General features: G+C 46.0%; 1 protein-coding gene across 2 annotated transcripts in view; it reads right to left on the bottom strand.

Annotated features, from left to right (window-relative positions):
- The window catches only part of ECPAS (Ecm29 proteasome adaptor and scaffold), a 780,178-nt gene that overhangs the window by 709,736 nt on the left and 57,463 nt on the right, over positions 1 to 12,979 (bottom strand). For both annotated transcript variants that reach the window (XM_086962068.1, XM_086962067.1), the window contains exon 2: positions 4,752 to 4,882. In XM_086962068.1, the coding sequence (XP_086818194.1) occupies positions 4,752 to 4,882 (131 nt within the window). The remainder of the gene's footprint in view (positions 1 to 4,751; positions 4,883 to 12,979) is intronic.

The raw sequence follows: 12,979 nt of genomic DNA, 5'->3' as shown, positions 1-12,979 counted from the left end.
TTCTCCTGCTGCTGACATTTAAACTGTTTGTTACAAAAATGATTAGGGCTCCAGCACGGCATAGGTTCTTGCAAATGGGCACACTAGAGTTGTCTGTGTGTGCTGAATATGCGCTACGTTTTGTCTTAACTAGCAGTTTTGCTGATTTATTAGTAGTGCAAAGTGTTTAACATCCCTGCTTGACAGTGACATTACAAAGCAGCACCCTTTATTTTCTCGGCACAGTTCGACTTGCTAAGTCAGAGATAACTCATGGGATTATTGTTGCCGCTGTCGAGAAGTCAGTTTTCTCTACTTACAGTTTGCACTCTGACCAATAAATAGCATAGATGGTTAATGCGTCTTCAAAAAGGCATATTGTATTGTACTGTATTATATATAGATAGCTCAGTGAGTTGCTGTTTTTGTCACAGAGATCACTTTGTTATATGTGGTTTGGCTGCACCTAAAGCTGAGGTTGGGGTGGAGGGTGCTGATTTTTATTGAAATTAAATAATAGCTTCAAAAGCACCTGCTGCCGAGTTTGACTTCCTTGTTGCTCAAATGAGTGTGATTTCTGATATTTGTCTACTTCCATTGACTTCATACCATGGTTATGCTCGCAAGAATGTGCCCCTCTAAGTGTTAAACATCTAGTTGTTGCCTGACTCTCGTAAATCCACTGAATCTATGAAAATGTCACACATTCAATCTGAAACAGCAGCTCGACTCTAATGTGTAATTTTTTAATATTTATAGGATTCCCTCATTTTGCTAGTGAGAAAGTGTCACTCACATCGTTGAAATGTCACTCATAATTACAATGAAAATATGGAAATGTCACACATAGCAATCTGAAACCTTGGCAGCTCTGGGGTTCATTCTGGCCCTGTGCTGTCAACACATTCACACTATCCTCTGCATTTGCGTAAACACTGGAATCCTGGAAATCCCCTGGCAGTGGCAATTAAAAAAGCCATACTGAAGAGTATAACATGACCTTAAACATACCAAAATCTTTTGTGTGTCTGCTTACGTTTGTCTCTTTGCCTGCATTTGTAAGCCTGTTTTTTGTAAGAAAAGAGTGAGAGAGAAAGAATCAAGACACTCTCAGGAGGTATTTTAAAGAAAATGGAGGGCCCTTTGTGTGTACATGTCTGCTCGGCGACAAAGGTTCATAAATAACGTAGTAGGGAGGGTTGGTGAGTGAGCGAGTGGATGGGTGAATGAGTGAGCAAGGGTGGATGTGCATATGAATAGATGGATGAGTGAATGGATGGGTGAAAGAGGGTGGATGATTGGATATAAGGGCCGATGATGGGTGGATAAGTTAAATATTGGATGGATGAATGAAAGGTAGAGATGGATGAAAGGGTGGATGATGGATGAGTGAAAGGAGGGATTGAGTGAAAGGGGGGATGGAATGAAAGGGCGGATGGTATTAAGAAGTGAAAGGGTTGATGGATAGATGAGCGAAAGGATTGATGGGTGAGTGAAAAGGTGTATAAAGAGATGGATGAGTGAAAAGATTAATGGATAGGTTTAAGGAGGGATGGATAGGTTTGGATATGAAGGGTGGACAGACGGAATGGTGAAAATCAACTAAATGATGGATGAAAACCTGAATAGACAACAAAATGTAAACGGTAAATGGTGAACATCAGCAGGTAAATGGTTGGATGAAAGGATGAATGGATAGATTGATGGAAGAGACAAGAGATATCTTCTGGGGAGGGTCATGATGATTTGCTTGGTGCCATAAGAGCTTTGGTTCGAAGTGGGGGTATTTTCAGTTTCTACCTACTCACTTGCTCAAAAATATATAGTAATGTGCTAAACAACAGCAATTAACAGTATGGCATTAAGAAGGTGCAACTATTGCAAAAAAAAGTAAATGTTAACATATTATTGCATTTCTCTTTCATTTTGTGTAATGAGTTAACCTGCTTTGTTTATATAACCACACTTATCATGTATTTTGGTGTGTGCTGCAACTATTATAGAAGTCGTTAAGTATCATCATGTCCTGCCCTTAGCCACGCCCACTCACTACACCTCTAGCGCATTTTATGAGTACCTGCACTTATTTTTTCCCATTTAAAGCACTGATTGAATCTATGTGCGTGTGCTGGGTGATTACATTTATTCTGTCTGAGGCCAGGGTCAATCCAGTTAATACTTCTGTACCAGCGCCTCTGCTGAGGGTTGTGATCTCACACAACTGATTATTGATTTGTAAATTAGACCAGGGTCTTTCACTGGTATACAGTTGGTCTCATATGTAAGCATGCAGTTACAGAGGAAAATAGTTCATATAGTGTATACCGGACTTAAACAACTGGTCACTTCCCCCACCCACATTGCAGGTCATACACTTGACCCCATCTTCACCTCCAGCAATCATGTCTCCTTCAGCCACACTACGGATCTCCTCTGGACTGACCACAGCTGCGTTCACTTCACCTACAACAAACCAAAACCCACCAACCACCTCCAACCAACTCTGCAAAGAAACTGGAACAAAATCACCACGGACCAGATCTCCGCATAGCTCCTTCTAAACACCCCAGCCCACTCTTCTAACGCAAACGAAGCCGCCGCCAACCTCACCCTATGGCTATCCAACACCGCCGACACCTTAGCACCACTGAAGAAACGTCAAAGCAAACCTGGCAGCAAAAAGGCCTCATGGTTCAACGATGATCTTAAGAAGTCCAAGAAACTCTGCCGCTCCCTTGAAAAGGCCTGGAAAAAAGACCCAACCACTAACACCAAGGACGCCTTCAAAAACGCCACCCGCACACACCACCAACTAATCCGAAAGGCCAAGAAAACAGCATTCAAGGATCGACTTGACAACAACGCCCACAACAGCAAGGAACTTTTTAACATCGTCAAGGAATTTTCCAACCCCTCGGCCAACTCCAACGACATCACCCCCTCTCAAGCCCTCTGCGACTCCCTAGCCTCATTCTTCCACAACAAAATTGCGGACATCCACAACAGCCCCATCTCGCTCCTTCCATTCTCGGCCAAAGTCATCGAGAAAGCTGTCAACAACCAGCTCGCCGCCTTCCTCGAAGCCAACAAATCCCTCGACTCCTCACAATCTGGCTTCCGAGCAAAACACAGCACTGAGACCGCCCTCATCGCAGCAACAGACGACATTCGAACTCTACTGGACAATGGAGACACAGTCGCCCTCATCCTCCTCGACCTCTCTGCAGCATTCGACACAGTCTGCCACAGCACCCTTTTACAATGCCTCAATAACATCGGAATCCAAGGAAAAGCACTTGAATGGATCACCTCGTTCCTCACCGGAAGAACCCAGAGAGTTCGCCTCCCACCATTCAAGTCCGAGGCCACTGAAGTCATCTGTGGCATACCACAAGGATCCTCTCTCAGCCCCACCCTCTTCAACGTATACATGAGCCCCCTCGCGGCCATCGCCCGCCAACACAACCTCAACATCATCTCTTACGCGGATGACACTCAACTAATCCTTTCTCTCATCAATGACCCCACCACCGCCAAAACTAACCTACACGAAGGAATGAAAGAAGTTGCCGAATGGATGAAACAAAGCCGTCTGAAACTGAACTCAGACAAAACAGAAGTCCTCATCTTAGGTACATCCCCTTCTGCATGGGACGACTCCTGGTGGCCGGAAGCCCTCGGAAAAGCACCCATCCCGACAGACCACGCACGGAACCTAGGCGTCATCCTGGATTGTTCACTCTCAATGAACAGACAAGTCAGCGCCGTATCCTCTTCCTGCTTCAACATTCTTCGCATGCTCAGAAAAACATTTCGCTGGATCCCCACCGAAACAAGGAAAACAGTCACCCATGCTCTGGTCACTAGCCGACTGGACTACGGAAACACCCTCTACGCAGGCACTACCGCTAAACTCCAGAAGAAACTCCAACGAATCCAAAACGCCTCAGCCAGGATCATATTAGACATCCCACGCAACGAACACATCTCTGGTCACCTTAAAGACCTCCACTGGCTACCCGTCAATAAGAGGATCACTTTCCGACTGCTAACCCACGCACACAAATCACTCTACGACATCGGACCAGAATGCCTCAACTCACGACTGTCCTTCTACACCCCCCTCCGCCAACTACGTTCTTCCAGCCAAGCCCTCGCCACTGTACCTCGCATCAACAAGACCACCATGGGAGGCAGATCCTTCTCATACCTAGCTGCTAAAACATGGAACTCACTCCCCGCTTACCTTCGCCTTACCCAGAACCACCTAGCATTCAGAAAGCAACTTAAAACGTGGATATTTGACAAGTAATCCTCCTCCTCTTTCTAAGCGCCTTGAGACCCTCTGGGTATGTAGTGCGCTATATAAATTCTCTGACTTGACTTGACATGTAAATTACTGTTGCAGTACAAATCATAGAAATGGCTAAGGGGGTACCAGGCTTCCAGTTGTGATACAGTGGGTTCCGCAGACATCACAGAGTTCAGAACCACTGGTCTAGCCAAACAGCGAAAGCTGTTTGTCGTCAGACCTAAAATACTACAAAAATAAAAGAACTAAAGAACAGCACAACTTAAAATAGAAAGTATAATTCGAGTAATTATTAACAAGCAGACTATCCTCCCACTAATTGCAACATAAAATATACAGTGCGGAACAGACTGAGAGTCTTTTAAACACCACTTCAGAGTGATGGGCTAATAATGAAGGACTCTGGTCAATCTCAACATGTGCTTCACTAATATGGGTCAACCAATAAGAACAAACGTACCTTTTTGCGAACTCCTTCTTGTGCACTTGACAGTTTCAGAAGTACAGGAGGAAGGAATTTGGATATGATACTCTGCAGTTGTTCATCTGTGTCTGCATGGCCAAGGCGCAGGAAGACACGTTCGAGTTGGTCTGAAAAGAGAGTGAATCCCATAAGCTTCTTGTTTCATTTTCAAAATCGCCAAAATGTTTTTGCACCTTTCTACCGACACAGACATTCCACAACTGCAAGCTTGGTGCCTCTTCATCTCACCACTATTCTCGGTCAAGGTCACCTGAGATTCTATGTCAGGACCAGAGACTCAGATTATGCTGGACTCATTGTATTCACTCAGCAGCCTTATCAAAACATATTTCATTCAAAGACTACTATACCATGAGTCTTTGCAACAACTCAATATGACAAACAGAGTCCCATATATCCAACATCAAGGAAAAACACTTCCTCTTTCTTCACTGATCAGCAGCCACATAAATGCTTTTTCTCAATGTCTTGGATTTTGGGTATTGATTTACACTGCATGACTTGTTGGAATCCTACGGTTTGACCGTTGTGCATGCTCTGGAGAGCGTTGGTGCTTTAGAGGTCTAAGATGGGCTGCCCTAGGCGATAACCGCAGTTCTTCACTCGAGGCCGTGTACGGACGAGTCCACGTTGTGGCCGGGACCTCTGGGCCTAAATTCCAGGGCCCGCGGCCTCACACTGGTGTGGGGTTTTTCCTTTGCTTATTCCTGTTGTGTCTCGCTTTCTAGAGAGACGCATGGTCTGCAAGACTGTTAAAGGAGGCTCACAGCATCCCGAACCATGCAGCTACATTTTTTGGGCATTTCGCTAAGAGAGATGGTGACTGGCTAACCTCAGTAGGTGGTGTGGAGGGTACGCGTCTCTTAAAAAAGAAGACGTGCCCCTTCCTATCACATTCTTCTCATTCCTTGGTGCCCGTCTAGGCATCTCGTAGTTTTTTGCCCCTTAAGCGGTCAGTGAAGGGAAAACAGCCTAGCAAGCGCAGGAGACTCCGAGCCCTGCATTCTGTGCATATTTGTAACAGTTTATGCTCTTGATAAGCGTTTTCGCTCTTGACACTTTCCCCCTTACGGCCCATTGTATTTAGAGGGCTGGATTCAGGTTTTTTTTTTCTACGAGCAGACAACAAGCATTGGCTAACCCAAATTTGCCTGGGCTGGCTAGGGAGTTTTTTATAACGTTTCCCCTCAATATCCCTGCCTTTTGACCTCTAATTTCACCTGATCAGCCATGGCAGGTGCTTTTGACGAATAATGCGAGTCCGTTGAGGAGGAGCAGATGGTTCTCCATATCTAGGAGGATGAGGACGGGCGCATCCCTAGAGAGGGCAGTCTCTTCGGCTCTGGAATCCCTGAGCAAACGTATTATTGACCTGGCAGTGAGACGCACTTTATTACCCCTGACAGGGCCCGAGACTTGAACCTGTGTCTGATAATTGGTGGGCCTAATCAAAGCCAAACTGAACGCCAATGACAGGGCAAATGCTACCTCGCCTGACGCCTTTGAGAGGCTTCTCCTGGCCTTCCTTAAAAGGCGCATGGATGCCCAGGAGGCACAGGATGATTCCCAGCCTGGATATTCACCCACCCCGAGCACAATTCCTGCTCCCATCAAGGAACAGATAAGAATATTGGGGATTGTTCAGATGCCCCCGATGGGAACTCGGCGATGAACCAGGTCCAAGCAGACCCTTGTGACTGGAGGGTGGTGCTAAGAAAACCAGGCTGGAGGGCACATGCGAGCAGGACTCCACGGGGAAGCCAGGCATGTTGAACCTGGAAGCTATTTATGTCTCCGCACTAATCCAGACCAAAAGTGGCACAATGTGGTAAGCCGCATTAGAAAACATATGTACCAGGATGTCCGGGGCGTCTGAGGGCTGGGTGCCCCAGATCCTCCTTGCCCAATAAGGTAGCAAGTACCCCAGACATTGATGCCAGAATGGCGAAGTTCATTACTAAATTTGTCAAATACACTAAGAAGGGCCTAGACCGTTCCTGGTGATCCTGTCAGGATAAGGTCTTAGATGTTTTGGGGCCGCTTATCAAAATATTGGATATGGCTGAAGATGCCACGGTCATTTGATCGATCGCACTATATTGCCTGGTTGGGCTCAATGGCCCCATTCTTTTTTAGAAAAGGCCAATTGTGCCTTATCCACAGAGCACAGGCATTCCTGACTGATTAATATTGACCCCAGGTTGGGTGAGTTGGCCACCACAGAAGACGGCCCAATGACGAATAGAGGTCTCTTTGGAAAACCCTTCATTAAGAAGCTACACACTTCGTCAACACCTTTACATCCTGGACAAGGCCCAGTGGTCCATCAAGAAGGTCTTCAACGAGCAACGTTTTGGCGGGGTCGGAAGAGCTTCTCCGGCCGGGCATATAACTCTAACCCCCCCATAAACTTCAAACAAGGCACTCTAGCCAGTGGCAATACCACAAAAAATTTGGAGGATTCTAACCCTTCAGAGGTCGTGGCAGAGGACGTGGCAGCAGTGGAGCCTTCCGAGGAGCCAGCAACATGCTAGGTGGCACCACCAGTAAGCGATATCCCTTCTTCCCTACAAGGAGTGGGGAAAAGGCTACAGTGGTTCAGTTAAAACTGGACGTCCATAACATGGGATGCATGGGTGCTCCAAACCAGGAGGGGCTTTCACATAGAGTTTTACGGTACGCCCAGTCAATACTCCCATCCCATGGTCTTCTCACAGGAAGTGACACAGGTGGTAGACAAAGAGGAGAGAGAGCTTCTCAAAAAAGCAGCAATTGCCCATTCCATCCTTAACCCTTGAGTATTCCAGAGCAATATTTTCCTGGTGGAGAAGGACCAAGGTTTCAGACCAGTCATAAAGTTGAAAGATTTCAAATCAATGGGTGGTGTATCACCATTTCTAAATGGAAGGCTTCCATCTCCTACGAGGTGTTCTGTTGCCCAACGACTGGTTGGTGAGGCATGATCCAAAGGACACCTACCTCGCTATCCCGATTTTTCCTCCCCACAGACTATTTGTACAGTCAAGTGGGATAGCCAGAATTTGGAGTTCACATGCCTGCCGTTCTACCTGTCCTCCACACCTTGGCGTTTCACCACACTGTTGCGACCGGTCAAGGAATGGCTTCACGCACGGGGAGTTCAACTAATAGTGTACCTAAATAACATTCTCCTAATGCCCCAGGAAAAATCCACTATAGTCTCCCAACTTCAGAAGGCCAAGTCTCTTCTGCAAGAACTGGGATTTACAGGGAACGTCTGGAATTTTTTTAATTTGTTCTAGCGTAACAAATGACCTTTAGGATTTGTGTCGACACAGTGCGACAGTTCCTCAGATTGCCTCAGAACAAGATGATTATTAGCCATCAGGATTTGCATAAAATGTTGACGGGAGAAAGATAATTTCCCTACGCCATTTGGCGAAGATTGCAGGCCTTTTGTCTTTGTCAACCCAGGCGATCTTTCAGGGTCCACTGCACTACCGGGACCGGAAAGGCCTGAAGGCGCATCACCTCTGGAGGAGTGTGACAAATGTGCAAGAGATCTTTCTCCAGAGGCCTGGATGGAACTTCGGTGGTCGCTCCATCACATGCATGCCCGGAACGGCAGAGCCATATTTGGCTCAGCCCTGGACCTCGTTATCGAGTCAAATGTCAGTCATCAGGGAGGGGGTGCACACTGTGGAAATATTACAACAGGATAACCGTGTCAAAGCAAGAGGAGGCTCTCCACATCAACTGTCTGGAACTCCTTGCAGGATCTTTCGAGGAGCAGACTTTAGCAGCCAACAATGTGCCTTGTGCTATTCTGTTGAAGATGGACAACATCTCGGCAGTGAGATATATCAACCACCTGGGGATACCTGGTCCAAAGTACTGGCAGACTGGGCTAAAGACACCTGGAACTATTGTCTGGAGTATGTGGTCTGTGACTTAAAAATTAGTTGCCAGGGAGACTCAATCAGTCTGCTGACTGCCAATCCAGACACCTGAAGGATTACAGCGCATGGAAACAGAATCCCCCTCGATTTCAGAGAAGTATGGATTTAGTGGGGGTCATGCCAGGTGGCTCTCTTTGCAGCGAGACTAAACTATCAACTTCCATGTTTTTGCAGTTGTCATCCGGATCCTCTAGCAGAGGGGACAGATGCTTTCCTGCAAAACTGGAGCTAATTTCGGGGGTATGCGTTTCCTCCATTATCAATCATAGCCACACTCACCACATTGGTCAGGCGACAAAAGGCAGAAGCAATCCTAGTGACAGCGCTCTGGAAATCGCATGTATGGTATACAGTTATTCTGGAACTTTCTATGGATTTTACAATACCACATCCCCTAATCTATTGACGGATCTTCATGGCAACTTGCACCAGATGATTCAGGACGGGACTCTCTTACTGATGAGTTGGAGGATTACAGGGGACGTTGGGAAGTCCCAGGCCCTTCGTCACAGGCTGATTCACTCATCAGAAGAGCATGGGCAGATTCTACTGTTAAGAAATATGGTTTGGCATGGAGGCGATGGTCACACTAGTGTATGCGAAGGGATCTTGATCCCGTGGAGACAGATGTAGAGCATACTGTCAATTTCTTGTCCGAGTTAGTTGACAAAGGGTTAGCTTATCGCACAATCAAAGGATGCAGATCTGCAATTTCAGCGGGTCATATGCCTATTCCTGAATATCCACTAATCGGTCGTCTCTTTGGTATCTTTTCCACCAGAACCAAAGCACTCCTCCCTTTGGGATGTTAATGTTGTGTACAGAATGCTGCGCTTATGGCAGGATAATCAGTATTTGTCTCGTAAGGAACTAAGTTAGCAATCCTGTTATACCTCATTTCTTGTAAAAGGGTTTCTGGTGCCCTAGATATTACGTCATATGTTTATCCCAGAAGGGTTGTCATTCACTATTTTATGATATACTAAGTCCAATACCAGGGTGGTTCATCACTTGGCTTTCCCGGGATCATCCAAAATGGTGTGTGGTCCGATGCCTGAGAGAATATGAAACTTTTTACAGAGGAATATAGACCATGGCTCAACTATTTATTTCCCTCAAGAAACCTTTCAAGCCGGTCTTAGCGACTACTATCGCCCAATGGGTGGGATGAGTCCAGTCCTCCTTTGGGGCCCACTCCACTAGGAGACCTATGGCTTTGAAGGCCTTTTTCTTGGGGAGACGCCTGAAGCAGATCACCAGAGCAGCTGATTGGTCTTCAGATTCAACTTTTAAGACCTTTTATTTTAAACTGCTCTCTGGCATGGCTTCACTGGTTGTCAACCAGCTTCAAACTCGCGGTGGAAAGTTTCAATTCTATTAAGAACACGAAGGAAGGGATTATCCCGCCTGATTGGATACCATCTATTACCGTCCCCATTTCCTAAGAAGTCTTCAGTGTTGGATAAGTAAATTTTGAGTGTTGTTGTCACTGCATAGGTTTAACAAAGGTTCTCATACAATTTTTGTTCTTAAGTATGTTAATGCTATGTTTCGCATGACACTTGTCAATTTATCGATATCTTAATTTCTGCCAATGTTTGTCGATATTTTAGACACGATTGATGGTTTGTGGAATTTACCCTTTATATCTTGTTATTTTCCTTAGGCTCAGACCACAAGCAAAGATTTGGAGAAAAAAAAACTGATTTCAGGATGTTTTGCTCGAAGAAAGAGGAAACGTTTTCCCTCCATGCTGGATATATGGGACTTGCTCTATGGTTGTCATGTTGAGTTGTTGCAAAAGCTCATGGGATTTGTGGTCTTAAAAAATATAGGTTTTGTGAAGGCTGCTATGTGAATACAATGAAAGAGTCAAGCATAATCCTTGCTCCGTGTCCTTAATAGAAAATAAACTTTACTTCACAATAGCTAGGACATGGTATTTTCAGTACTCATTATTTTCTCACAGTACATCTCTTGGAAGTTCAAAATAGAGACAGGCTGCATAGGGCTTGCAGGGGACACATTACCAATTCATACGTGGACACCTGTCAAAAAATGTTCTGCTATAAGATAACCCCCTTTGCTGTTGGTGTTGAAAATAACGTATTCCCACTAGTCCCGGAAGCGCTAAACCTTGGAGCCTCTGGTAACACTAACCCGCACACCCACATTTTTTAGCAGTACATAACATCAAATGGCACTTCATCCTGGATTACATTTCCTGGATCTATCCATTCCAACTCCTCATAATGTTAAAATAGTAATCCCCAACTTTGCCACCTTTTACCAGGTTGCTTGTTAACTCCTCCTTGCTAGTGTCCTTCCATCACTGTTACCACATTCACCATATACTGTGATCCTACCTCCAGCATGACATTTGCCGAGACATGATCGGAACACCCTTCTGAACCTCATGCATCTCTTCTGCACTTCACAACATAGGAGACACCACATCCACTACACCAGCTACTCAAGGCATTCAGATCTTACTAGCATCTTAAGCACAAGCCATTTAACCTCACACACCACCACACCTTGTGGCAACTTGCACCAGCAGTGTCACAATTGAGGTACTAGCTGCCCGCTCTGCATTGTGCTTGCAGGCATGCCGTAGCATTCGGTTGTAGAAGGACAGTGCAAGGGGTGACAATATTGCTGTTAAGGCACACCTGGCTCTTTCTCTGAACACAGCTCTCTTGCAGCAAGGAAGTCACGTGGGGCTAGATTTCCCAATTTCCGGTGTGTTCTCAGCAGCCAACGCTGTGCACAGTGGTGAGAATTAATTAATCGGCATCTGTGTCAGTTCGTGACTGCGCTGTCGTAAGCTTTCTGCACACATTGTGTGAACTCCAGCTCAAGATTAAACCATGTAAGAATGTGGGTGTTCCTTTTCCCCCTTTTGTGCCACAAATCCTGAAGTTTCGGAAATAATATTGCAGCATCCTTTGATCGTTAGATGACGCAAAGCGGCCTGAGAACACAGGGATGGCGTGGCAAAATCTTCCATAAATGCAACATGATTTGTATTTACTGTAAAATGCGTAAAATGCGTGCTTCTTTTATTTAAATAATGTTGTTTGCTGCAGACCCTGATGGCGACACATGTATCCAGAGTGCATTTTGTTTTTACTTCACAGTATGTATGTTGGCTACTTGGCACGTAAGAATACCCCCCCCCGATAGGGTTTTTGTAAATGTGCTTCAAAGGTGAACTTGGGGTAGTGATTTAGAAAAGGGGGTGGTGATGAACAGAGTGTCTGAGTTAAGCAGACCACTCTTACCCAGTCCAAAGATCAGGGCTTGATCCATCACCGTTATTTATCTCACTGCCCCATCCCAGCTCAGAACCTGGCTATATGCAAATCAGTCTGTCCCTGGCCCAGTGCATCATGGGAACAGGGCAGACTAAACTACCAAGCCAATTCTTCACCAGAAAGGAGACAAGCTACCGGGGACCGGTTTCTGGCATTTCAGCCTTCTTCGGCCCGGCTTGCTTGAATCCTGATGGAGCAGTGAGAAAGGGACTCATGTCTGAGTATACCCTGCCACACCTATAGTGGCCAAAAACGATTTAGAAAAGGGGGTGGTGATGAACAGAGTGTCTGAGTTAAGCAGACCACTCTTACCCAGTCCAAAGATCAGGGCTTGATCCATCACCGTTATTTATCTCACTGCCCCATCCCAGCTCAGAACCTGGCTATATGCAAATCAGTCTGTCCCTGGCCCAGTGCATCATGGGAACAGGGCAGACTAAACTACCAAGCCAATTCTTCACCAGAAAGGAGACAAGCTACCGGGGACCGGTTTCTGGCATTTCAGCCTTCTTCGGCCCGGCTTGCTTGAATCCTGATGGAGCAGTGAGAAAGGGACTCATGTCTGAGTATACCCTGCCACACCTATAGTGGCCAAAAACGATTTAGAAAAGGGGGTGGTGATGAACAGAGTGTCTGAGTTAAGCAGACCACTCTTACCCAGTCCAAAGATCAGGGCTTGATCCATCACCGTTATTTATCTCACTGCCCCATCCCAGCTCAGAACCTGGCTATATGCAAATCAGTCTGTCCCTGGCCCAGTGCATCATGGGAACAGGGCAGACTAAACTACCAAGCCAATTCTTCACCAGAAAGGAGACAAGCTACCGGGGAACGGTTTCTGGCATTTCAGCCTTCTTCGGCCCGGCTTGCTTGAATCCTGATGGAGCAGTGAGAAAGGGACTCATGTCTGAGTATACCCTGCCACACCTATAGTGGCCAAAAACGATTT

Source organism: Lissotriton vulgaris, chromosome 3_1, assembly GCF_964263255.1.
Source record: "Lissotriton vulgaris chromosome 3_1, aLisVul1.2, whole genome shotgun sequence".
Classification (NCBI taxonomy): domain Eukaryota; kingdom Metazoa; phylum Chordata; class Amphibia; order Caudata; family Salamandridae; genus Lissotriton; species Lissotriton vulgaris.
Note: the sequence above shows the minus strand (reverse complement) of the source record. Positions and strands in the feature narration are given on the sequence as shown.